The sequence below is a fragment of the Anguilla rostrata genome, chromosome 18 (genome assembly GCF_018555375.3).
Source record: "Anguilla rostrata isolate EN2019 chromosome 18, ASM1855537v3, whole genome shotgun sequence".
Taxonomy (NCBI): domain Eukaryota; kingdom Metazoa; phylum Chordata; class Actinopteri; order Anguilliformes; family Anguillidae; genus Anguilla; species Anguilla rostrata.
Genome location: NC_057950.1, coordinates 14,796,337 through 14,823,352, shown reverse-complemented (window position 1 = coordinate 14,823,352; position 27,016 = coordinate 14,796,337). Strand labels below are relative to the sequence as shown.

The 27,016-nt window shown below is 48.1% G+C and overlaps 1 protein-coding gene across 2 annotated transcripts; it reads right to left on the bottom strand.

The window, feature by feature from the left end:
* Nucleotides 1-1,900: 1,900 nt before the first annotated feature.
* On the bottom strand, nucleotides 1,901-25,467 carry LOC135244626 (serum response factor-like). Of its 2 annotated transcripts, XM_064317078.1 has the most exons (8): nucleotides 24,288-25,466; nucleotides 19,067-19,333; nucleotides 9,895-10,132; nucleotides 7,562-7,699; nucleotides 6,969-7,085; nucleotides 6,075-6,266; nucleotides 5,700-5,776; nucleotides 1,901-4,834 (listed from the first exon to the last, which is right to left on the bottom strand). In XM_064317078.1, the coding sequence occupies exons 1-8, from the start codon at nucleotides 24,936-24,938 to the stop codon at nucleotides 4,736-4,738; spliced, it is 1,779 nt and encodes a 592-aa protein (XP_064173148.1). In that variant the 5' UTR covers nucleotides 24,939-25,466; the 3' UTR covers nucleotides 1,901-4,735. The 2 variants fall into 2 exon arrangements, with proteins under 2 accessions (XP_064173148.1, XP_064173149.1); XM_064317079.1 differs by lacking the exon at nucleotides 7,562-7,699 and having other exon boundaries at nucleotides 24,288-25,467.
* Between the last annotated feature and the right edge of the window lie 1,549 nt (nucleotides 25,468-27,016).

The following is a 27,016-nucleotide window of genomic DNA, read 5'->3' as shown; positions in this document are numbered from 1 at the left end:
TTTATTTATTTTTTATCATAAACTTCTGATAATACATTGTATCTGATTTATTTCTTTATATTTATTTATACAGGAATACGACAATGAAATATAATCTTACATTTTATTTGGCAGCGGCTTTATCCACAGTGATTCAGAAGAACTGCATATGACATTAGAGCAACTACAGAACACAGGTCAGATAAGGTAGCTACAATTCCTATGTGTCAATTATACATAGCCACGAACGTATACATATTATGTTGTATTTTACAAAAAATTTGAATAGGATAATATTTGAATAGGATACGGATATGAAAAAAGTAATTTGCTTTACATGTATATTGCCTTGCAGTATTGTTCCTAGCAATGGTACCTATGGCCTGCTAATGTTATATATTCCATACACGATTCTGTCTTTACATCCCAATTGTAACTAAATGTCCAGAATAGCTAAATACCGAACGAGGAAACACAACATAGCTGCACTGCGGAATACCATACAATATTCTCACACGTTAAGGGGTGCACTCCATGAAAAAGATTGTTATAACACTGATTACCATTGCCATCTATATATAACCATTCATGTTGCTAAAAATGTGATTTTCAATATCTCTGACCACCTCACCCCCTTTGCAGGACATTTCGCTTGTAGCACTCGAGGGTGTGTCCTCAATGGAGGTGTGGGTGGGGTTGAGGAAGTGAGAGGAGACCAGCACAGAGTCTATAGGGCTACAAAAAACCTGTATAGGATACCTTTAACTGCTGTCCCTTTTTTCAGTGCATCTAAATTAGGTGGTTCACATTTACGTTAACCAGACTGTGCATCCCAGCAAGAACCAATGAGTGTATTGGTCTCATGCACAGTTTTGGGGTAACACCGTAAACGGTAACTCACCAAGCATATCAATAGTTTTACTAGACAGCTCTGCTCTGGAATAGATGTTTCAGTGTCCAGATGAATCCTTCTATCATTTTATACAAATCGTAATTCGGTCATGGACTGGGATATATCACATACAAGATGAAGTAACCTCAGTTAGGGCTCCCTGAGATGTTGTTAGTTTAGGTACCTGGACAAACATATTTTTTCAGGTTAAAGTTGCTTCTTCATGGCGCAAGGTTCACAAACGTGCATATATCCTAGCAGCTTTATCTGCTAGGATAGAAGGTATTGGTGTCAGAGAACAATTGGATGAATGCCTGGCAGAAGTAGATAGTCTTGCTTTTCTGGGATTCATGGTCTTGCCAACCATTCTATCAGCACACCCCAGTCAATGCATGTCTACGTGAACCCATATTCACACAAACATCCACATAACAGGTTTTGAAGTTAATGGAGTCAGATAAACCTGTACCTGTACCTCCCTGCGACCAAATTTAAATCCTAATTGATTTATATATATATATATATTTATATATGTATATATATATACACACACACACGCACACACTCACCGGCCACTTCATTAGGTACACCTGTTCAACTGCAAACTGCACCCGTTAACGCAACATAAGACATAAACATTTTAAACATTACAAAGCAATTTAAATTCGATTCAAATCAAAACAACACCTATTGAACATAAAATTAATTTATGACTCATTACACAGCCTCACCACTAGAGGTCCTTAAATGGTAAATGGACTGCATTTATATAGCGCTTTTATCCAACGCGCTTTACAATTGATGCCTCTTATTCACCAGAGCAGTTAGGGGTTAGGTGTCTTGCTCAGGGACACTTCGACACGCCGAGAGTGGGGATCAAACCGGCAACCTTCCAACTGCTAGACAACTGCTCTTACCTCATGAGCTATGTCCTTATTGTTTGCATCTCATGCCCCCTTTAAACCAGACTACCAAAATATTACACCAGTCCCAGTCCCAGAATTTCACAATCAGAAATATCCACTGATGGCTTATTTATTGTTTTGCTTTTATTTTTTATTACAAAACATTTTCTGTACAGTTACCTTTACACACAGACTCCTCAGATTGGACATCATAACCTTGACTCACCTAACAGCAGAGTCTGAATACATTCATTTTATTTTCACTCTTTTAATTACTATAAATGAAAAGTGTTAATGTTTTGCTTGGCAATAACATTGGGAAAGCAAAAACAAGTGATGTTTCTCTCAGCTGTAAAGAGAATGCATATAGTCATATTTTTTTCCTTTTTTCCTTGACAGAACACTGACGTTTCAGCACACATTTTCAAAAAATGGAAAAAAGCCAGGTTCTGCTTATAACTTGAACTCTGCCTAAGATAAAGTTCGCCAACTCCGAGGGACGCAAGGTTTGGACTTAGTCAAAGTAGCACAATTCAAATTAAGTCTTGTTTTGAAATGCTTACAAGTAGTGAACTACATTTCTACACAATTGAACAAACCAAATGGCACAAGGTCAGTGGAAAATGTCAGTGGATAAACTGGCCATTTTCATATTTGCCCTTTCCCTCCCAGTTTTGAATGACTGGATGTACTGATGAATTGAGATCTGCGCTCTGTTCAGAAATGTGACGTTAGCCAGGGCTGCTTCCCACTGGCCGGTGGACACAGAGTAGGAGGAAGAGGAGGAGGAGGAGGAGGACACCGCGTGCGCTCTTGTGTGACATGCGGGCGCTGGCCGGGTGCGTGGTGAGAAACGGGGCGAAGCAGCCGCATGCGGGGATGCCAGCCGTGTGACACGGAAAAGCCCGGATTGTGTGGCAGGAGGCAAGGCATTTCCCTCGTGTGGCTCTGTTGGTATAGTCAGTGATTTCACACCCAAATTTGTACGCTGTACATGCGTGTAAAATCCGTGCCTGATTGTAAAATCCGGATAGCGGGATAATTTCTGGTGCTGGGACAATAATCCTGCGACCACTGCTGCTCTGCCAAATACACATGCTACCACAACCCTGGCTCTGCAGAATGTGCATGTTAACACCACTGCAGCTCTGCAGAATGCACATGTTAACACCACTGCAGCTCTGCAGAATCCGCATGTTAACACCACTGCAGCTCCGCAGAATGTGCATATTAACACCACTGCAGCTCTGCAGAATGCGCATGTTAGCACCACTGCAGCTCTGCAGAATGCGCATGTTAACACCACTTCAGCTCTGCAGAATGTGCATGTTAACACCACTGCAGCTCTGCAGAATGTGCATGTTAACACCACTGCATGTGATACTCATGCATGCAGCAGGAGACGCGCTGCTCCACAGTGCAGTTCAGAACATCAAAGCCACACACTGGAGCTAACTCCAGCTGCTCACTGTCTCCAGCTTACAGTAACTGACACAGAAACTGAATATGCTGTTAAATGTCCTCCCTGTAAGCAGTGACTCATAGTGATGCACAGCATTGACAGATGCCCCACCCCTCCCAGGACCTCTGATACCCAAGGGAGAGGTAGCATGGGGGGTAAAACAGAGGTAGTATGTGAGTCATTCAACCAGTGAGATAGCAGTCCCTTTTCTACCAGTGGAACCAGGCTGGACTTTGACTCTTTGAGAGTTTTAGTCCGTTTTACTCCCCCCCCCCCCCCCACTTCCCTAGGTCCCCTTCACGCACTCTCGTGACCACATGGTCTAAACATTCCACAATTTCAAAATGAAAAAGGTTAGGGAGCCAAGCCAGCCTTAACGTGTTCCTGATAATACAGCAAACCCCAAATCTATGGTATTAAATAATCACACTGACCAGGTCCGAGCGTGAGGAGCTGACACAGCAGACTAGAGGGAGTTTGCAACTGCGACTAGCTGATCAGAAACATGGTAAACCTGCAGCTGCTGCAGCTTATATCAGCACCCATGCAGCTAGGGGGCAGAAACACCCTCCCACCCCCCACCCCCCACTGAGCTCTTCATCAACGCTGGACTAACCCAGAGATGACAATAGAATGTAGGGGTGCCAGCCGTGGGACATGGAAAGGGCCGGATTCTGTGGCACTGCCAACACTTACAGGCCCAGTCTGGGCCCTGCTGGGAGACACACCCCTAGAGCTCCTGCGTTTTTGGCACAAGATTCTGTCTAAAAAAACCCAAAATGAAAGTGCTTTGGCTCGTGGCTCTGATTCCTATAGAATATATAAATCAACATAATATACACGTATATTACATTCATTTACATACATAATGTGTAAATAAATTTCAGAAAGTCATAAGTCATATGAACATACAAAACCAATACATTAAAAAAATGCCCCATGCAGTTTTTAGCACAAATGGGCTAAAAATATCATTTCCGTTTTCATTTAAAAAAAGAATTATATACATTTCCACATTAACCCACTGGATCTTAGATCTTCCCTCAGCCACCTGTTTAACATCCCCACCCCAAACGAAAGTGTGTGCACATGCACGCACGCACGCACAAACACCACACGTTCACACGTGTACACACGTACACACACACACACGCACATACACACACAAACACCCCACATACACACACACACACACGCACATACACACACAAACACCACACACACATACATACACACACACGCATGTACACACACACCTCTTTGGCTGTGGTGTGAAGCTGCAGCACTTGCTTTGTGTGCGTATCAGAAAGGACCCTTTTTAAAAGCACACACACAGCCATCCGCACAGCGTGGGTCCGGAGGACCTGGCCTTCCTCGTATGTTTATATAATGCTGTGAGAAGGCATCTGTGAATAATGGTGGCAGCGTCCGTGTGTCCTAGAGGTGGTGCTAACGTCCGTGTGTCCTGGGGTTGAGTCTGGCACGTCAGGCCATCTGTCAGTCGCCCTTGGTTGTGTGGGCAGAGTCCAGGTTGACCACCTGCAGCTCTGTCAGGTTACTGCTGCTGCCCCCGGCGGACTGCTGACCAATCACCATCTGCCATGGAGCAAAGACCAGTCAGCAGATTGCTTACCTACTTGATGTACTGATAGGAGCAAAAAACACTTACATTTTTAACAAATATGTTGATACAACAACAGAGAAATAAACACTGCAGTTGTTCTGAAATGTAGTATTTTAGTTTTCAAACTGCTTAGGATAAAGATATGTGCACTGGGCACCACACTGGCAGGACACCCTGAGGCTCCTCCCTCGGAAAGTTCTGGAAAGTTTTGGAGCCATGGAACCGGCTCATATCTGCCCAGCTAAACTTCATTACATTACGGGCATTGAGCAGACTTATCCAGAGTGACTTTTGCTTTTTTTTTTTTAACATGGTGCACATTTATACTGCAGCAGTGGAGATTAAGTATCAGGTAAAATGGCAGTGTCGTACCAGTGCCCTTTAGGCTACAAGGCCAGTTTCTCAAACATTATACTACACTGCCACCTATTTCTTCCTGCAACCTTCCTGGAAAACTCCTCCCTAATCCATCCAGGAAATTAATGGATTTGATGCATATGTGGAAGAGGGGATAATGGAGGGCAGGGATAGAGAGAAGAGACAGAACAGGGACAGAGAGTAGAGAGAACAGGGACAGAGAGAAGAGAGAGAACAGGGATAGAGCATGGATAGAGCAGAGACAGAACAGGGATAGAGCAGAGACAGAGAGAAGAGACAGAACAGGGACAGAGAGAATGGACAGAGAGAAGACAGAAAACAGAGGCAGAGAGAAGAGAGAGAACAGGGACAGAGAGAAGAGAGAGAGAGAAGACAGAAAACAGAGACAGAGAGAAGAGAGAACAGGGACAGATAGAAGAGAGAGAACAGGGAGAGCAGGGACAGGGCAGTTGGTCGTACTGGGTGTAGCTGCACTGCAGATACGGGGATCTGGACTGCTCCAGGGGGCGCTGTGAGGAACACCTGAGGCACAGCTCCTGAGGGACGGAACACAGAAAAACACAGCGCCCAATCAGAACACATCTCTGCCTGTACCACAGTAATGACTGGCTAGATCCATTGTCAATCAACAGCTTTACAACAGGCCACACTCAGTCTTTAAATAATTCAGTTGCTAGCCCCCAGTTTGCTAGCGCTATTTAGTTAAATTAAAGTCAGTAGATATCCAGCACTGTGCTCTTCTAAGCATGGCTGTGCCTGCCATTGTGACCTTTGACTCTTCTGTCCCTTTCCTGTTGGTGGGGAGTGGGTGGCGCTGGCGTGTTATTGGCTCACCTGCGTCCTGGCCCTGCGTATGGGACACCTGCATGGCGGTGGGCGCTTGCGAGAAGGCGTTGAGCACAGCCAAGCTTCCATCAGCCAGCGTGGGTGCGGAAGCGTACATCACCGTGTGCGGGCTCGGGTACATCATGTGACCCCCCATGGAGGTGGGCACTGAGGAAGTGACGATGGTTGCAGGTACACTCACTGTGGGGGGGCGGGGGGCAGTGGGAGAGATCAGCTTCAACTTTAAACAGAATCATTAAGACAGCTGCATAGCTGAACATACATCAGTGTCCTAGTGTCACATAATATACATTTCCAGGACTGATTTATGTAGCAATCACAAGTTAAATGTTTGACTGAACAGAAAGAGGCAGTCTGACTGCACATCTCACAGATGCAAATGGGTAACTGATGAATGGCTGGACTGGGTGGATAATGGGATACGTCAGTAATGCTTCCAGGGATGCCTGTGGATTTCAGCATCCATCCTCTAGGTGGTGCTGCTGCATTTGTGGAAATGAGCCTGCACTGAAAGCTCATACCTGTGGCACAAAATGATAACTGTACTGGTCCATCCATCCACACAACATCTAACCCACTTATTCCTGGGCAGGGTTGAGGGCGGCTGGAGCCTATCCCAGCGGGCACTGGGCGAGAGGCAGATATATACGCCCTGGACAGGCCGCCACTCCATCACAGGGCACCGGCAACACCCAGTCACACATCTAACAGCACTGGTATTAGACTAAAATTATAGATCCTGTGTAAGTCAGGCTCTCTTCTGTTGTCTTTGTACTTTACTGTAACTTGACCTTTCCGAGCCATTTACCACGTGCTTGGCATGGTCCACATTTTCATGAGTGCCAGCTTGGCACATGCTGCAGGAGCGCCCCCTACAGGTACCTGTGGAGCTGCTGGAGGACTGGGAGGCCTCAGTGCTGCTGTCGCTGCTGTTGATGGAGCCCTGCTGTGGGGGCAGGGGCACCTGGATGGCCTGGAGCTGCTGTGGAACTCCTGCCCCTGGGAGACATGAGGGAGAGACAACAATCTTCACAACACTACCACAGTGTTACAGCAACGTAAACACTGCAACAGCGTTACAGCAACCTAAACACTGCAACAGCACATCAGTCGTTTACAGCAACTAAACACTTGCACACGTACACACACAAGCAACCTCTCTCTGGTACACACTATATCACACACACACATGCACGACAAACACCTGCACACATACACTACCGCTGCACACGACAGCACACACACACATTATGCGTGATCACCACAGCACAGCACACACCACATGCATGCTGCTACACACACACACACTCACACACACACACGCACGCACACACACACACACACACACTCACACTATACACACGCACGCATGCACACACACACACACACACTCACACTATACGCACGCATGCACACACACTCACACATGCACACACACACACCCGCACTACACGCACGCACGCGCACACACACACCTGTGAGCGAGACGGTGGCCGGGAAGCGGAAGACGGCCTGCTGGCTGTGCGGAGCCTGAGTCGCCGTGGCAGTGAAGCTGGGGCCCTGCTGCAGCTGAGTCAGCGGAATGGTGGGGGCACCGGGGGGGATCGGAGTGCCTGTGGGGTGGGGGAGGGGGGACGCATCACTACTGAGTGTGTGTGTGTGTGTGTGCATGGGTGTGTGTATGTGCACGTGTGTGTGGGTGTGTGTGGGTGTATGCACATGTATGCATGCATGCCCAGCACAGCTGCATGTCTGCGGTCACCAACTCTTTGAATACCATAAGCACCGCCCACAGGGAGACTGGCTCCACACTATAAGCACCGCCCACAGGGAGACTGGCTCTACACTATAAGCACCGCCCACAGGGAGACTGGCTCTACACTATAAGCACCGCCCACAGGGAGACTGGCTCTACACTATAAGCACCGCCCACAGGGAGACTGGCTCTACACTATAAGCACCGCCCACAGGGAGACTGGCTCTACACCATAAATACCACCCACAGGGAGACTGGCTCTACACTATAAGCACCGCCCACAGGGAGACTGGCTCTCCACTATAAGCACCGCCCACAGGGAGACTGGCTCTACACCATAAATACCACCCACAGGGAGACTGGCTCCACACTATAAGCACCGCCCACAGGGAGACTGGCTCTACACTATAAGCACCGCCCACTGGGAGACTGGCTCTACACCATAAATACCACCCACAGGGAGACTGGCTCTACATTATAAGCACCGCCCACAGGGAGACTGGCTCTACACTATAAGCACCACCCACAGGGAGACTAGCCCCACATGGCTGAAGATAATTCTGGCCCATTCCCTATCAATAAAAGCTTTTCTTTTCCATCAAAAGGTTCTAAAATAAATTCTACCTGTAGAAATAAAAGTTTAAAAGCTTGCGCCTCTATCAAATAAAAACCTCTTGTTGTGATATGAGCCACAGAAACTGGGCATTTTGAAACATTCTGCCACAATGCAGACCAATATTACCAAATAATCTGGAGGGGATCGGCCTTCTCCCCCTGTCCCCTCAGGTGTCCCACAGGGCTCAGTGTTTGGTCCTCTCCTCTCATCTCTGCAGATGACTTGGTCCAGTTATCTCTGCTCATGCCATATCGTATCACTGCTATGCTGATGCCGCTCAACCCCCTCATGTTCTTCCTCTGACAAGCAAGCTCAGGCACGTATCTCTGCATGCCTAGCTGATTTCCTCCCACATCAGGTAACTCAGCCTACGGAAGACAGAACTCTCTTGGCAAAGAGTTCCCCGTGGACTGAAGCTCCAGTCGCTGTCAATGGCTCTGCAGGGTCCCCCTCCCACTCAGGGCCCCCCTCCTCTTCTCAGCCTGAGCCTGAATGACCAGCAGACCTTCCCTAAGCTCAGTACAGCAGCTGTCCGTCTGGTACTGCGGGTTCTCTCTTCACAACACCAGCAAAATACAGCCCTGCTTAACAGAGAGGCTACACAGCGACCTGCACAAACCAGGTAATCTCACCTGGGCTACTCTAGTGTCTTGCTGTTTGGTCTAATGGCCTGTACCCACAGACCCCTGCACCCGGCCCAGGACGCCGCTGCTGCTGCCGGGTCTTCCACCTCTTTAAGTTCACACAGGCCACACCACTTTTCAACACCCTTCACTGGCTTCAGGTGGGTCCCTCTTATATTCAGGACCTCTCACACTCATACCAAGCTGTGGATAGTTTATAGTGCTTTTTGGTTTTCTGATGATGATCACCTGACACTCCAACCAGACCTCTCTGTTCAGCATCCTCCTGCCAGCAGGCTTTCCCATCCATCTGAGCTCCCAGCAGCCTCTGCTGACGGCCCACGAAAAATGGCTTAATAAACATTTAAGGAAGAGCTCCAGTAATCAGTGAATATTCATTAGTAATTATAGACCAGGCTTGGCCATTTTTGTCTGTGTGGTTTTTGATTACTTTCTACAAGCAGTCAGAACTTGTTTGGAAACAGTTTCCTTTTTGGATCTTTTTGGCTGTATGACGGCAGAAGACTGAATGCAGCAGTGCAAAGCTTGTCTGTCCATCAGGAAGGACTGAGAAGCTAATCCATGTCTTATGAAGCATAGTATGGAAAGACATCAGACTGCTTTAAAGAGCCCAATGAGTATTTCCACAGCAAAATAATCCAAATGCTACATTTTTCCCCCACTGCCATGTTTCCTGATCATGTAACCATCGGAAACCACAAATGAGGAACCCAGAGAGCGTTCCATTGAGGAGGTGTAGGACCTGCCGGAGGCTGGGATGGGGTGCGGGACCCCACGGCTCCCCCTGCTCACCTGGCATGAAGGTGAAGCCGCTGGGCAGCTGCATGACGCTGCCGGTGGAGCCGCTGGTCTTCAGCACGGTCCCGTTGGCGCTGCTGATGCTGTTGGTGCTGGCGGAGACGGGGGCCAGGTAGTTGGTGATGGGGAAGGAGGTGGCACTGCTGACCTGCATGGTGGTGGAGGTGGCGGGGGCGGAGGCGCTGGTGGTGCCGGGCAGGCTGGTCACGGTGAAGGCGGGTTTCAGGGTGTCCTGAGGACAGATGGTGACACACACAACAACGTTAAACCCCGACATACACAGCCACGCCCCCAGACTGACACAGCCCCGCCCTCAGTTTACAAAGCCCCTCCCTCAGATTAACATAGCCCTGCCCTCAGACCAACACAGCCACACCCCCAGACTTACACAGCCACGCCCCCAGAGCTCATCTCACAGGAGATCCCTGATCACTGGATCTGCTTCATACTCGGTGGCCTGAGCTGACATTCCCATCGCATAAGCCGAACAAACTCAGTGGCTCTGATTAAAACTTGATAACAGAAAACCAACCATTATGAGTCTGGTGCGAGTAAAGACTACAGAACACGAGAAACAAATCTCTGAAGTCCTCTGAACAACTGACGCCATAAAGTAAGAATGTAGGAGGACTTCTTTACAGGTGAGGAAATATCAAAATACAGACTAAATAATAAACACATGCTTTACGCCTTCAACAATATCTGCGAAAAGAACTAATTACTGCAGCCCTGACTGATGCAACAAGAAACAATGGTCTTCTCAGCCAGCATCTGCTGATAGGAGCTTAAAATCGGTATCGGCCCAATGAGATAATGGAAGGGTGCAAATTATGGGGCGGTTTGGGGGGTCTAGCCCCCCTAACTGAGACTTGAACCCCACTGAAGGACGTAAACACAAAAGGTTAGAGGGGTTCTAAAATTTTTACCTACACCAAGTAATTCTTCTAGTAAATACTCAAATGTGTTTCCACAGGTATGTCTTAAATGAAACTGTACTACAATTTCAAACACCCCTTCGGTGGATTCCTTAACCATTGAGTTCATCTGAGCAAGACTGGCTCACTCATTACATTGGCATTAATTGCTAAGATAAAAATTGTACTTCTGCATACTTACTGAAAGACACCTGAGCTCCCAGGGCCTCCCTGGTCCGCGTTTGTAATCACACCCCCCCTCCCCGGGGTCCACAATCTCACAGACCCCCCCCAAAAAACCCAGAGTGTCATTCGAACTCTGTTGGTAAGTCAACTGAGCAACAGCAGGCTGTAGGTTTACTTCAGTAAATAACAATGCAGTTATTTCCCTCATTTCTGTAGGCTTGCTCAGCCTTTTAATAATTCATTATCTTTGCTGTTACACTGCAGAGGTGTTATATTTTATGGCTGTACACTGAATCATGCACACATGAACAACATCATGAATACAGCTGATAAATCTTATAGGTGTATGTCAGCTGCCATGAACTGCTTTGTGACTTAGTTGCGCAGGTTATTAGGCCTAATTAAATGAGTAATTGAGATGACTCTGGAATAACAATGTGAAGACTTGATGATTTCTCTTTAGGTGGCTTCATGAGGAGGCTGTTGGCAAGCTGCCACAGAAGGCCTGCTTAAAGCCTACAATATCCAGGGTGCACCACTGACCATTCTAAACAAGCTTAAAGCCTAACAACCCGCCATAGCCTGGAGCTGGCTAACCTTCCCCACAGCCACAGAGCTGCACTGATCAGAACAGAGAAATATAAACACAGACTCCAGCTTCAGTGAGAGCTTCAGCAGGATCAATCAGCTTCAGCTCCAAAGCTGCTCTCTAGCCTTTGAAAATCTTAGTAGGAGGGATAATAATAACCAGTGTTCTGCACTACAAAGTTCCTAAAACTGTGACAGGTTTCCATGACAACAGGTCTCACAGCAGGGTCTCCGTGCAAAGAAGGGTTTAGTTCTGGTAGAATCCACTGTTCTGAACACTGACAAACTGGGGCTTTTTGTACAGAGCACCGCACCCAACTCACATCAACGCCCTGCCACAGGTGACAGGTCAGATGGGTGGGTTAAGTGTGAGAGTCTGGAGGTGAAAGGTCAGATGGGCGGGTTAAGTGTGAGAGTCTGGAGGTGAAAGGTCAGATGGGTGGGTTAAGTGTGAGAGTCTGGAGGTGAAAGGTCAGATGGGTGGGTTAAGTGTGAGAGTCTGGAGGTGAAAGGTCAGATGGGCGGGTTAAGTGTGAGAGTCTGGAGGTGAAAGGTCAGATGGGCGGGTTAAGTGTGAGAGTCTGGAGGTGAAAGGTCAGATGGGTGGGTTAAGTGTGAGAGTCCGGAGGTGAAAGGTCAGATGGTGGGTTAAGTGTGAGAGTCTGGAGGTGAAGGTCAGATGGGCGGGTTAAGTGTGAGAGTCTGGAGGTGAAAGGTCAGATGGGCGGGTTAAGTGTGAGAGTCTGGAGGTGAAAGGTCAGATGGGTGGGTCAAGTGTGAGAGTCTGGAGGTGAAAGTGGACAGAGGTCTGACAGGAAAAACTACACAGGGGCGACTGGCTGCTCGGGATGGGATGGGACGGGGGGGGGGGGGGCATGGGATGGTTAACATGGTGGGGGACAACCTCTTACATTCTTAAAACCCTACTGTACTACAACCCAGTAACTCAACAAACCCAGATACAGACACGGCACACCAAAGTCTTCTGTGGAGGATAAACGCACATCCACACTACAATCGGAGTGATACTGAAGTCTTACTGTATGTGCTGTCAGCATATAAACCTTTACCTGAACATGATGCATTTACCTGAACATGACACATGCATTACCTCTGGCACCAGAAACATAAACAAAGGGAGTTACGAAGGTTGGAAGGATTTTCCATCGTCAGTAATCCTGACCCGGCAGTACCCCGTACACGTTCACTTTTAAACACACAGTACAGAGTTAACACAGCCTCTCAGCCAGAGGGACTGAATGAGACTGAGAGAGAAGCAGAGCTGGAGGGGTGTAAGTAACAGACACAGCCCGTCTGCATGCTTATGTTTAACGAGCTGCTGTTATATGTAACTTATTCAGTGGGGGAGGGGTAATAATTACCCAGCATGCAGTTCAGTGTGCAAGGACGAGGGAGGGGTTCCTTGATCCGAGAACACACACCAGGTTTTGCTGATAAGGCCCATCAACCCCCCCCACCCCACCCCGCCCCCACTGTGCCCCACTCCCTGTCGTCCCAAATCTCACAGGAAGTGAGGAGATTATTGTACAGGGGCCTAAACTCCATTTTCTGTGACAGAGTTGTGAGGTCATTACTCCAAACACAGAAAAAGCAAATATCTGGGGGGAGGGGTCAGTCGAGGGCCTCTTCCCATGAACACAGGGTGGGTAGAGCAGCAGCGCTGGGGACCTGTAGCTGCAGTACATGCGCCCATGCAGGGAACATGGAGGACTGAGCCTGCAGTCAATCCCACAATCCTATGCAAAGCAGAACAACAAGACATCTTCTGTTAAGATGTGAAAAGTACAATCAGCTTGGTTAAAGATGGGCTGCTCAGCGATTTCTACCCTAATAGAGCTGGAATCAGAGGGCAAGCCTGTACCAGACAGAAACTCAATCTAATTTTTTGAGGTTTCTCTTGCCTCGCCACCTGGACCCCACCTCTGTGCACGGTTTAAAGCCTTACTGACGACGCCTCTCCAGACCTTCTCCAGATTCTGCCCGTGTGCTTATGCACGTTTATCCATGTGTTATTATCTCTGAGTGGAGATGGTGCTGTAACGGACAACACCCCCCATGTGACCCCACTGCCCTGTCCCCCCTGTCCCCCCTGTCCCCACTGTGTTGTCCCTGCCCCCTACAGGCCCACCACCACAATGCAGCTCCAAGGACTGACTCAGCAGCACCCAGAGCATCTGTGGCTTTAACACAACCCACTCCGCTACAGAAGACACACAGCATTAAACAACACAAATCAACATGCAGAACAACAGAGAAAAGGCTTTGCTTTGTTGGATTCCTGATTAACAGCATTAGGCAAAAACATGCTGCTCCATCTAATGAAATCAAAAACACTTGCACTTTAAACCTCAACATCTGAGCATTATGGCAGTTAAGAGGGAATAAATGGGGAGAGAGAGCGAGCAGTTATGCGGCCCAAGCTAAAAATCACAAAGCCCACTTCTGTCCAAATATGGAGGTAGTGCTCAACTTAAAAAAAAAAAAAAAAACCCAGAACAAACAGCTCTCACTGAGCATGAGCCACTGCAGGTAGAAACTGAAAGCATGACTGTGCCAGCAGGGACAGGAGTATGCAGCAGCAAGTGTTACAAACACCCAGAGGGGGGGGAGGCAGGAAGGATCATAAACCCCAGGGGGGAGGGGGGGCAGGAAGGGTTAAAAAGTTAAAAACCCCTAGAAGGAGGGGCACCTGACAGTGCAGTGGGCTGACTGTACCCCAGGCCTGCCTCAACTCCAGCACTAATCTCCCGTATACCACCACCCACCCACCTCCTGCCCCCCCCCCCCCACCCGTCACGCCACCAGCACTGAGGAGCTCAGGTCCCCCCCCCAGGACTACCACCCCCCCACCCCCCTACTGCTGCCAGGCACGAGAACCTCAGGGCTAAAAAAGGAAAGGCAGAGCCATCTGAAGAGAGCAGCCAATAGCTGTTCCCCTGGCAAGTCTTTCACCAACAAAAAAGAGGGGGGGGGGGTGTGGTGTTCCTTATCTGCACCCCTCCCCTCAGCTCTGCCCCACTCGGGCAGGAGAAACCCGATTTAGGAGCAGCCCTGTGATAAGGGCGCGTGTCAGTGTAAATGAACTTTCCGTTATCTCGCTGACACTCACAGACGGGCCTGCAGCCCCTCTGCCACAGCCCAGCCACAGCTCACAGAGCTGCACGACCACAGCCCCAACAAAATAACCCCACACTTAAGCGCCCCACGATTAGGGCTCCCATCCACAGCCCGGCCTGTCTGAGCGCCACAGCGCTCCCCTGCTCCTCCCCAAACGGCCCACGGAACACCTCCGCATGGGAACCTAAGGAGCTTCTCCCAAAAATACCATTACCGAGACATCTGGCAAACGCATAAAAGCTCAAACCAGTCATTAAAAAAAAGCATCCAGAACTTTCACTGCTTTGTCCCTCCACTGTGAGGGATAAACTGAAGCGTTCCTTTCACCGGTTAGCCATACATTTCTACCGCTGGAGCCAGTCCACCAGCTGACCAGGGCATGAAACGACCAGCAAATCACAGCAATCGGTCTCAAGATGAGAGGGCCTCCAATTTAAAGAGGAGAACTGGGCATGAACGTCAACTTTAACAGCATTCCTTCAGCGGATAAAGCTCATAAAGGGCACATCTGAGCCAACCCGCACATCCTCATCTTCAGATAAGGACAGGGCCTGTTTGCACCACAGGCCGACCGATGTGGAAAGACATCAGTGCTTGATAACAAAAAGCAAATACACGGCATCACAAATGACAGCTGCTATGATGTCATTTATGGGTACTCTGCAGGGAGTCCTTATGACATCAGCATCATCACTGAAAGAGTGTGACTCTGGCTCCTTGCTCCGACTCCTCTGAACAGCCAGTGACTCCAGAACCCTACTGTCCTTACAGGAAGAACTTTCCAGAACCAGCAGCCACAACCATAAGCTGTACAGTGAGCTCTTTATAAGCGTAATTATCAGTAAGCTGGCGAACAAATATTACACTTTATAGCCTGAACTTTACAAGACACAGTTCCCATTAATAATATTTGAAAAGTATTTTTTTAACAGAAACCTGAGGTGGAACATAACAGCTCCCTTAATTGAGACTCATTTGTTCAGGCAGATCTCATTCTCAAAGAGCCCCATGCAGAGTAAATCCATTATAATGTAACACTCCTGGGTGACGTGCAAATGCAATGTAAGAACAGCGGTATGTTTGGGGGGGCAGGGTACGAGCTTGCTCTATGGCAGTTTTTTTTTTTTTGGGGGGGCGGGGGGGGTCCTGCTCAATGGCAGTTTGTTTGGGAGGGGGGTCCGCTCAATGGCGGTTTGTTTGCGGGGGGGCTACGCATACATACCTGCCCTACAGCAAGGTCTGCGCAGACAGAGCTTCTCTACAGCAGGGTCTGCGCAGACAGAGCTTCTCTACAGCAAGGTCTGTGCAGACGGAGCAGCTCTACAGCAGGGTCTGCACAGACAGAGCTTCTCTACAGCAAGGTCTGCGCAGACAGAGCTTCTCTACAGCAGGGCCTGCGCAGACAGAGCTTCTCTACAGCAAGGTCTGCGCAGACAGAGCTTCTCTACAGCAAGGTCTGCGCAGACAGAGCTTCTCTACAGCAGGGCCTGCGCAGACAGAGCTTCTCTACAGCAAGGTCTGTGCAGACGGAGCAGCTCTACAGCAGGGTCTGCGCAGACAGAGCTTCTCTACAGCAAGGTCTGTGCAGACGGAGCAGCTCTACAGCAAGGTCTGCGCAGACAGAGCTTCTCTACAGCAGGGCCTGCACAGACAGAGCTTCTCTACAGCAGGGTCTGCGCAGACGGAGCAGCTCTACAGCAGGGCCTGCGCAGACAGAGCTTCTCTACAGCAAGGTCTGCGCAGACGGAGCAGCTCTACAGCAAGGTCTGCGCAGACAGAGCTTCTCTACAGCAGGGTCTGTGCAGATGGAGCAGCTCTACAGCAGGGTCTGCGCAGACAGAGCTTCTCTACAGCAGGGTCTGCGCAGACAGAGCTTCTCTACAGCAGGGTCTGCGCAGACAGAGCTTCTCTACAGCAGGGTCTGCGCAGACAGAGCTTCTCTACAGCAGGGTCTGTGCAGACGGAGCAGCTCTACAGCAGGGTCTGCGCAGACAGAGCTTCTCTACAGCAGGGTCTGCGCAGACAGAGCTTCTCTACAGCAAGGTCTGTGCAGACGGAGCAGCTCTACAGCAGGGTCTGCGCAGACAGACAGATGAAGGTGGTTTATAGAGGCTGCAGGATGTGGGACTTACATTAGCTCCAGGGTTCTGATGTGTTTGAAAGCGCTGTTTAACTTCACACAGCCGGCCCCAGCCACACCCATCCATTCTGCTGTTTATAGAAGTGTGTAGGAGACTAAACTGAGCCCCCCCCCTCACCCCCAACCCCTTTGGCTAGGAGAGACAGAGGGGAGCACAGCTTTGTGCCTGAGCCAGGAAAGGGCAGCAGACGCCCCCCCCCCCCTCCCCAATGGAGCACTACTGCCAAGTGGCTCCATTCCATTTGTCCTCCGATGTAACCCCCCCATATACATACTCCCCCATATCACAAAATAAGACAGAAAGAGTGTGGGACTCGCAGACTGACAGCTGAGGCTTATAAGGAATGCAAGGGACCCCAGCCAAAGGAGCAGGCAGGCAAAGTATACCATATATGGGCATGGAGACAGAATGTACATTTTATCAATGAGAAGGGCGAGCTCCAGAGCGTCGGACATCTTGTGCTTTCACACGACGAGACCAAGAACAATCACAGAACCTGCTCCACACACACCGAGCCGGTGGTAAACGAGGACCCAGTGAAGGGATGTCGCCTTCGACAGAAAGCCTAAATTAAATAAAGAGAGGAGAAAAAGGCAGAGTGCACAGTGCATGAACCTTTTCACTGCAAAGCCCAGCCTCCACCAGCAGGGGGGGGCGCAGAGAGCACTACAGCACAACACCAGGAACAGGAAGGACCGGCCTAGCGCAGAGACACAGGGGTAGCAGGGGTGTCCAATCCAAGTGGATCCAACTACAGTACACTGTTTTACGCAAGCGCACGTACTGGTACGTTTGTTCACTAAGCCTGCACGTAGCTGCACCATTAAACCAAACCACAGCACCAACAAACCAAACCACAGCACCAAAAAAACCAAACCACGCCACCAGGTTTCAAAGCCTCCATTTTCTGTGCAGTTCACTCTAGCTCCATCTGATGAATCAGTTCTCAGCTCCAGGTGTCCCTGGAGAATCCCCTGTGTGTCCATTAGTCCTCATTATCACTAATGCTGCTATTAGTGCATCTGCACTGGATCACCAACTAAAAAGTGTTATTAAAACTCCATGTTATATTCAGGTCAACACCCATTAAGTCATTCGACACAGCGCCCTACACACGCACTGCACGCATACTACACACACCCTACACACACCCTACACACACCCTGAGACAAAAACAGGAAACCTCAACGCATTCAAAACAAACGGCAGCAGGAAATGGGGCCAGTGTCACTAAAATGTAATAACATCACTAAAATTAACCCTGATAACTACACCAGCTGGGCCGCACAGTCCACTCTGTACTGCCACCACTGGTGAGTGTTTAGTACTGTGGAAGCCACAGAAATACTGAGCACCAGTGGCGCCCATGCCAGTGAAAGACACCACAGATGAAATCGCAGGAGGTCGGCAGGCAGGCTCACTTCTGGGACCGCAGCTCTTGCACCCTGTTGCGGCTCCCTGTGTTTTATTTCCTGTTTGTTTGGATTACTCCCCTTTCATTCCCTCACAGCTGATGTGCTGGCTGGGGTGAGGCTGAAGGGGCATGGCTTGTAATTGTAAGCACCTGGCTGGGCTCCAGAAAAGGGCTTAGGTTGCCCAAGGACCGGCGCTTCCTCCAAGATTGGGTATCGTCTAGCTGACCCTTGTTTTTTTTGGGTTTTGGGCATTATTGTTACTGTCCCCCTTTTATCTAATAAATTAATTTCAATTTTTGAAACTCGTTGTGTGTCTCCACTATGTTGTGGCTGTGAGTTCTGGCCTAACAGAAATCTGGGATGGACTTTTCCAGCCTGAGACTAAAGCTGAAACACCTTCACCTGCACCCCCATGAGCCCAGCACAGGACTCCCCTGAGCCAGGCTCCCAACAGCGTAACAGCACAGGCTTACAGGTAGCCATGGCAACTCTCTCTTCACCTCCTGTGACACATCATTAACTCCATGAAAAAAGACATCTGGCTTTCAAGAGAAACTTTAATGGCCAGGTCCACCAGACTCACACCAGCTGTCAATAATTATTATAAGTTGATATGATAGCCGTTAGCGCTGGCATGGTCAGGAATCAATCACCAGGCAGTAGGGCCCGTCCATGACCAGGAGCATTAACGGTATTAGCCACCCAGCAGCCCCTACAATACCCATTTAAAAAATAATAGTGATAATAATAATAACAACAATTAATTCATATCAATATTATACACCTTGGTTTCTCCGCAGCTGTCGGACTCGGACACCTGGTAGGTGAGGTCGGTCTCCTCGAAGCCGGTGGCGCTCATGCGCTGGTCGGTGGAGGGGTCGGAGCGGGGCGGCGAGTCGGGCGAGTTGAGGCAGGTCTGGATCAGGGCCTTGCCCGTCTCGCTGGTGATCATGGGCTGCAGCTTGCGCGTGGCGAAGGTGTACACGTGCCCCGTCTCGCTGGCCACCAGCAGCAGCACCTGCGTGCCCGTCAGCGTGGAGAGCTCGTACGCCTGCGGGGAGGGAGCGGGAGAGAGAGATGAAGAACCCCGCTCTGCATTCTCTCTCATCTGCAGCGGCAGGGCCCTACAGCCCAGACCTCAAAAACCTTCTTTAAATACACCCAGCAGCATGGTACAGACAGCAGTGAGGTACAGCCAGCAGTGTGATATAGCCAGCAGTGTGGTACACCCAGCAGTGTGGTACACCCAGCAGTGCGGTACAGCCAGCAGTGTGTTACAGGTAGCAGTGAGGAACAGCCAATAGTGTGGAACAGCCAACAGTGTGGTACAGTCAGCAGTGTGGTACAACACTAAAATCTTAGAGCCCAAAGGACGGCTTTTCTATGGGACTCTGCTGGCAGTGCTGTACCTGTGAGCACAGTGATGCACTTTAAATGCTACAGTGAAAGCATGGAGCTATGCAACCATGTCATTTCTACGGATGGGTTAGGGGGAGGCTGCTCAACCCCGTTCCTGGAAATATACCGTCCTGTACATTTACATTTCAACATGTTGGCACACCTGATCCTACTAATGAGATCTCCAGCTGTGGAATGAGTTGTGCTTTGTTAGGGTTGGAGTGAAAAGCTAAAGGGTGGAGGAACTCCAGGAACAGGGTTGGGCAGCTCTGGGTTAATGCTAGTGTTGAGTTGCGACACACCAGCCTGCCTGAATGAGTGCGTCAGTAAAGCCCAGGCTTTTTAAATACAGATTCTCTACTGAAAAGAACGAGTAGACACTGCTGCTCTCCCACATAAGAGGAGGAAGCTACAGGCTCCAAATCCGGATCCTTTCACTCCGAACATGGAACAGCCAGAGGGACCGACCTGTTCACAATCAGCAGCAACAATGCACAGCTCAGAACAGTGCACAGCGCTAATCTGATTACCAGGTAATCACAGAGGTTTCAATCATGTGGAATCAGAGACAAGAACTTTCCTCAACAGTGCAGCCACCTAACCCAAAAGAAAAAATCTCCATGCTGAAGACAGGAATAATCAAAACATTACACTCGTGACCTATGGCCTGTATCAACATTACTAAAATAGCAGATGACAAAGCTCAAAAAATAGAACAAGCAGGATTACAGGGGATTCTGAGAGTAACTGAATTCAGCAGGGAGAAACTACAAGAAACTGCTGGAAAGAGAAAAGAGGGAAGTAAACTGTGATGCGCATTTCATGTGATGCGGACCGATTATGTGCAGCAGTGCAACCTCTGGAGGGTGAGTTCCAGGGCCATTTATTATAACATAACATAACATAATGACGAGAACTGGCGATTCAGCCCAACAATGCTCGCCAATGCTCCCCTCATTTCATCTCCAAACAGCACATCATATGGCAGCAAATATTCTACCTCCTATTGGATCAGGGTCCAGTGGATCAGCTCTTATTGGATCAGGGTCCAGTGGATCAGCTCTTATTGGAGTAGGGGTCAGTGGATCAGCTCTTATTGGAGCAGGGGCCAGCGGATCAGCTCTTATTGGAGCAGGGCCCAGTGGATCAGCTCTTTGAGTACATGACCTCTTGGAGTAGGGGCCAGTGGATCAGCTCTTATTGGAGCAGGGGCAAGTAGATCAGCTCTTATTGGAGCAGGGGCCAGTGGATCAGCTCTTATTGGAGTAGGGGCCAGTGGATCAGCTCTTATTGGAGCAGGGCCCAGTGGATCAGCTCTTATTGGTGCAGGGGCCAGTCCTAACATGCCAATGCCACACATCTCTTTACAGACAGAGGAAGGAAGTGGGGGTATAGCAGACACCCACACTGTTATTCTTCTGCAGAACTGCCCTGTACTTCACATCAATCAGACAGCAGCACTGTCCATCACACTAGTCCCCTCCCCCTTACTGCTCTCAACACTGTCCATCACACCAGTCCCCTCCCCCTTACTGCCTCCTGCATCACACCGTCCTCCCCACTGCTCCACATGTCCATCACCCGTCCCCTCCCCCTTACTGCTCTCAACACTGTCCATCACACCAGTCCCCTCCCCCTTACTGCTCTCAACACTGTCCATCACACCAGTCCCCTCCCCCTTACTGCTCTCAACACTGTCCATCACACCAGTCCCCACCCCTGGCCCCACACCAACCCTCTCTCAGATAAGCTGGGTATAGGTTATACAAACAAAGAGCTCAAACAGGGCCTTAAATAAACAGCACTGAGAATTTAATTAATTAGCCTCTTTCAAACTACACAGAGGTAAAGCAATTCCAGGACATGGGTCTCCATGGAAACACTGCAGGTGTAGACCTCAGCAAAGACCCTTTATAAACCATAACAGCTGACTCCTGCCTCATTTCCCATATGGGTTCCTGATATAAAGAAATATATTATGTCACTTATTTGAGATCACCACACTGTTTCCAAGACAACAGCACGGGGAACCCAATCTCTGCATTCTAAAGACAGGTGCTGGGCATATCAGTGGTTACAGGCAGTTCTGTAAGTAACTACAATATCACGTTTAATAACTTTCTGTGCTCTACTTCGGTAAATAAAATGCAGAATCACTTCGTATTTGAATCAAGAAGCTGCTATAATGGCCTTGTGGTGGTGAAAAGGGTGTTCCAAAACCTCCATTATGACCGCAATCAGAATCCCTGCACCCAAGGTCATGGGCAGTGATCGTGGCCCCTCATTGGCCAATGCGTTCACCTACACTCCGTTGGAAACGCACCACCATTAAATCCACCAATCATCCTTCCCGCAACTGTGTCTAACCTTAGAACAGAATCTACACTTTCAAATGACACCTGTTTAGACAGAATTTACACATTCCAACTACACCAGTTTACACAGAATCTACACATTCCAACTACACCAGTTACACAGAATCTACACATTCCAACTACACCCGTTTGCACAGAATCTACACATTCCAACTACACCCGTTTACACAGAATCTACACATTCCAACTACACCCGTTTACACAGAATAGACACATTCCAACTACACCTGTTTACACAGAATAGACACACTCATACGCTCACAGCCACTAATCTGCACCTGAGTGGGCTGCACCTCAGCACAGCTCATTGCCTCAGGCATGGTGCAGGATAAGACATGAAGTAATAATAAATTATTACACGTGATCGGCAACAGCAAGAATGGTCACATGACACGGCCTGCTCCACCGGGATCTGGGTGCAGAGGGCACTCACAGTAACTTGACAGAATTGCCAGTTTCTGTTTGAAAGGACACAGTAGAAGGAAGAACAGTTCAACAGAAACAGGCTCACAGTTATCAGGGTGGGGGCTGCAGATCAGGTTAAATAAAGTTACACAAAGCCAAGCCCCAAAACCAACATATACCCACAATGCCTACTTCACATTATAGCTAGCATATACATACACTGCCTACTGTACAGTATAGCATGTACCTACACTGCCTACTGTACAGTACAGCATATACCAACATTGCTTACTGTACAGTGAAGCATATGCCTACAATGCCTACTGTACAGTATAGCATATACCTACACTGCCTACAGCACAGTTTAGCTTATACCTTCACCCCCTACAGCACAGTATAGCATATACCTACACTGCCTACTGCACAGTATAGCATATACCTACACTGCCTATTATACAGTACACTGCTTGCTGTATGGACTAGTACAGTGTTTCCCAACCTTTTTCCTTTTGCGGCACACTTTCCAAATTTACAGAATCTTATGGCACACCGCGAGCGAAGTACTGACATTGATGTGACATGCCAACAGTAGGCCTAAATGTTCTTTTGGGGTTTTAATTAAGCGATGTGTATTTTAATTACATTTATTTTGGCTTTTGTGAATGGGATTTGTTCATTTAAGTTTTTTTAATTCATTTAAACATTAAACATTTTTTTAAAGGATTTTTCACATGGCACACCAGAGTGCCGTGGCACACCAGTTGGGAAATGCTGGACTAGTACATACCAACAGTGCCTACTGTACATTGTAGCATTTAGCAATGCTACATACTGGTTAGCATGGGTGTGCGCTAATGCACAGTTTCATAGGGCATGGGAACTGCAGGAGGCCTTCCGACAATGTACACACAGGAAAGTGCCTAATCCTCCCCACAGAGACTTCACAGACAGCAGCAGATTAGACTGATTTGTGGAAAACCTCATGCACCACTGCAGGACACCAGGGGCAGATTTGTTATTCAGCATATGACTACTGTTACTAAAGGGACAAAACTGGCCATTGCCCTCCCTCACTGTCAACAAATAATCACACACTGAGTATAAGGACACTAAGCAAGGGTCATGATGACACATTTTTCTGACTTCGTAAATATGTTCCAAGTCAACTACAGATGAGAGGGGTGTGTGCGTGTGACTACAGCTGCTGCTGCATGGGGCGGGGGTTGAAACAGAATATGCCAGTTGCTCTTTTCTATTTACAGCGAAAGGCCAGTCAGTCTGCTGGAGCGGCAGTAAAGACACCATGTGCCTGGGAGTCCCGCATCACCGCCCAGGACCGCACGTGCAAGGAACGTCCTCGCGCTGTATTTGTAAACATCCAAGACACGCGGCATGGTGGACTGCGAATAATATTCTACAACTTACTTCTCTTCCACCTTGATGCACCCTGCGATCACTCTTATCCATAGGCTACTCTTACCTTTCCGTAAACCCTACTGCTCCTTGGTCGTTTCAGAAAAACGCCAAACCATGAAAGATAGGTGTACTGGTAGCAAAGTAAGAAGATACACGAGAAATGTTCTTTGTTCTAGATAGATACATTCTGAACATAACCAATAATACATTTTCACTGACATACGCTTGCAGTAAATAGCACACACGTGCATCCGTCACAGTGGAAGTCGGATGATGATCGGAATGGCGAAAGTTCAGTTCTGGAACTGACGACTAGGCTATTCGTGCATGCAGACTTTCTTTATAAATAAAGTTTTACTTTTAAGCGAAGAAGACAACACTCAGTCTGCTACGTGATAAACATTAACTAACCTTTTTCATGATGCCAGTCTTCCTCTTACTGAAAGTCGTGTACCGCCTCAGTTTGTTGTCGATAAACTCCATTTTAATCTTCACTCGGCCACGGGTCTTCTTCCCAGGTTTTGCCCCGGCAACCACGCCGGACACTACACCGTAGCCACCGGGCTGCACGCCCGCCTCCTGTCCCACAACCGCGGCGTCCATCTCGGCTCTCTCACGCTTCACCCCTCTTCTGCTGTCCCCAACTGAACCCACGGGGTCATCGTCATCCCCCGAATCAGAGTCAGCGTCCGAACCGCTGTATGCCTGAGGTAGGTTTTCCCTGTCTGGATCAAATCTGCCCCCGGAGGCACCAAGCCCGGCGTTCATGCATGGTATAGAACCTTGGCCAGTGCCCTGTAATGTGGTCAATCCTGCTCCGTTACCCGGCCTAGCCCCACTTCTTGAACCCATTCCGGTCCCGTTTCCCCCCAACATCCCTGACCCGTCGCCCGATCGCCCTACCCCCGCGAGGCTATCACCCACCACGGTCGCCGTTAATCCTGTTCTGACCAAGCCGGGCCGAATCCCGCCACCGATCACTGCCGAGCTTTCACCAATATTACCCCTGCCGGACGAGGACCCGTTTCCAGTTGGTGCCGACCCAGCCTGGCTAGGTAACATTATATTACGCGAACAGCCGTGTCTCCAAAATGCCAGTCAGTCCCTGGCGTGCAAGTATGTTCGTGAAATTACAGCAAGGCACAGACACTAATCTGGCAAAGGTAAACAAACAGGAAAAACTACGGGTCCCAATGGTTAAAATGGGTCCCGGATCGCTTTAAAATAGCAAAGCAAGTTTCCCAAAGTGGTGCCCTTAAGACCCTTCACCCCAGCTCAGTCAAACTCTACCTCCCTTATTTCCAAAACTCGCTGCACATTCTCCAAAAGGAAAACGCATATAACGCCCCTCTGATTACTCCGCCATGTTATGTAGTTCACCAGATAAACATTTAAGATGTCGTCGGTTTCCGCCTGAAAGGTACACTGGCCGTACCACTCTCCAAATACACACAATGCGTCGCGTGAGAACAGCACAAATATAAGTAAAATATTATACTCCCGAAATTAACAATATGAACGTGGACGAATATATTGACTAGAGATCTACTTTCCTCCTTATAAAGAGATACAATGTTCCCTTTTATGGTGGTGTCTCTCCTTATTTGGTGAGTCACAGCGTCGCGTTTCTATTGGCTGTCGAGGATATGAACAGGAGAGCGATTGGTCAAAATGACGTTTCATTAGAATACATACCACAATGGTTGGGTTCACTTAGACGTCACCGAGGGGAAGGACAGACTGAGGCTTGTGTGCAATGCATATAGCTACTGTACCCGAAAAGTTACACTACCAGTTAGCTAGTACTGCAAAATATTTTTTATCGAAAGATATAGTTATCGAGCAGGCAAGCCCTAACATTACACTCTATAATAGGGCGAGAGGAATAATCAATGTTCTTGCTTTACACCTTTAAACTTTGGATGCCCAAAATCGTCTACGGAAAATGATATTGCGAGATGGTTTATTAAACATTCGAACACTACCTTACTGCAGCGACCCTGATTTGATGAACTGCTCAACAATTTTAATGAACTGTTTAACGTCGTGGTTTATTTGCGGACCTTTCATATTATCACACAAGCTATTTCTGCATGCGAACTCTAGTAATATTATTTGGGAAATATGTTGCGTATCCGTTTCAAGAGAATGACACGCGCGGGGACGCAGTGGCCGCATGTCGACGCTGTGGGAAACGGGTGCACAGCCAGGATCACAAGAAGACCAGAAGAACCCACCGTTTGAAATTTCACATGGCTTTCGAAAGGTAGTAAATAGATTAGAATATAATTACATAAAACGTAAAAATATATATGGTCTGTTAATCAAGTTAAAATCAGGTTAGTGGTTAAAATTTTATACAGTATGTGTACGACATATATGCTACAGTATAGTAAAGAATGATCCATTAATGTAGCAAATACATTTGTGGTGATTGTTTGTGGCTGTAGTAATACACAACCACAACGAATCTCCACAAACTAATAAATAGCGTGCTATATATATGTATGCGAGGCATCTAAGATTTTGATCACAGGCTTTTACCACTCATTACATTTACATTACATTCCATTAATTTGGCAGATTCTTTGTTCTTTGGGCAATAGGCTTTGTTTTTTAAAACAGTACAGCTTATAAGGAGGAGTACATTTTGGCTGAACCACGCTGTCTGGATCTCCTCTCGCTACTTTTGGAACCCATACATCAAACCAAGTTGTCCAGTTGCCATGGACACACTTTTAAGCTGCAGCTACATTTGATTAGGCCTTCACATGTACAAGCTGAAATAACATAGAAGCCTTCAGTTTATTAATTATGGAGCACTAATTTGCAACTAAAAAGCAGCAAATGTGTTTAGCAGCTAATTAATCCAATATTTCTGCTAGCTCATGGCTCTTTTAAAAAATTAAGCAATATTAATAATGAACATAATTACCTGTGATCAACAGTTAGTTGTCCCTTGTATTCCATCTGTACACAATATTATTATTAAGTAGCACCTTGGCTCAATTACGTGAGCACAAACTTGGCTATAACCTCCTTCATCTTTTGGTAATTAAGGCATGTTAGAGTTCATACATATAGAAACAGGGTTAGAAATAACCTGACCCACTGGAAATTTCATTCAATCCACCCTAGTA

What these genes read in the sequence shown, in the direction of transcription:
- LOC135244626 (XM_064317078.1), bottom strand. Translation starts at nt 24,938, where the DNA reads ATGTTACCTAGCCAGGCTGGGTCGGCACCAACTGGAAACGGGTCCTCG. An exon ending in GGCCACCGTCTCGCTCACAG is followed by an intron (nt 7,086 to 7,561) that starts GTGTGTGTGTGC and finishes CATGTCTCCCAG; the next exon opens with GGGCAGGAGTTCCACAGCAG. An exon ending in TACGCAGGGCCAGGACGCAG is followed by an intron (nt 5,777 to 6,074) that starts GTGAGCCAATAA and finishes TCCGTCCCTCAG; the next exon opens with GAGCTGTGCCTCAGGTGTTC.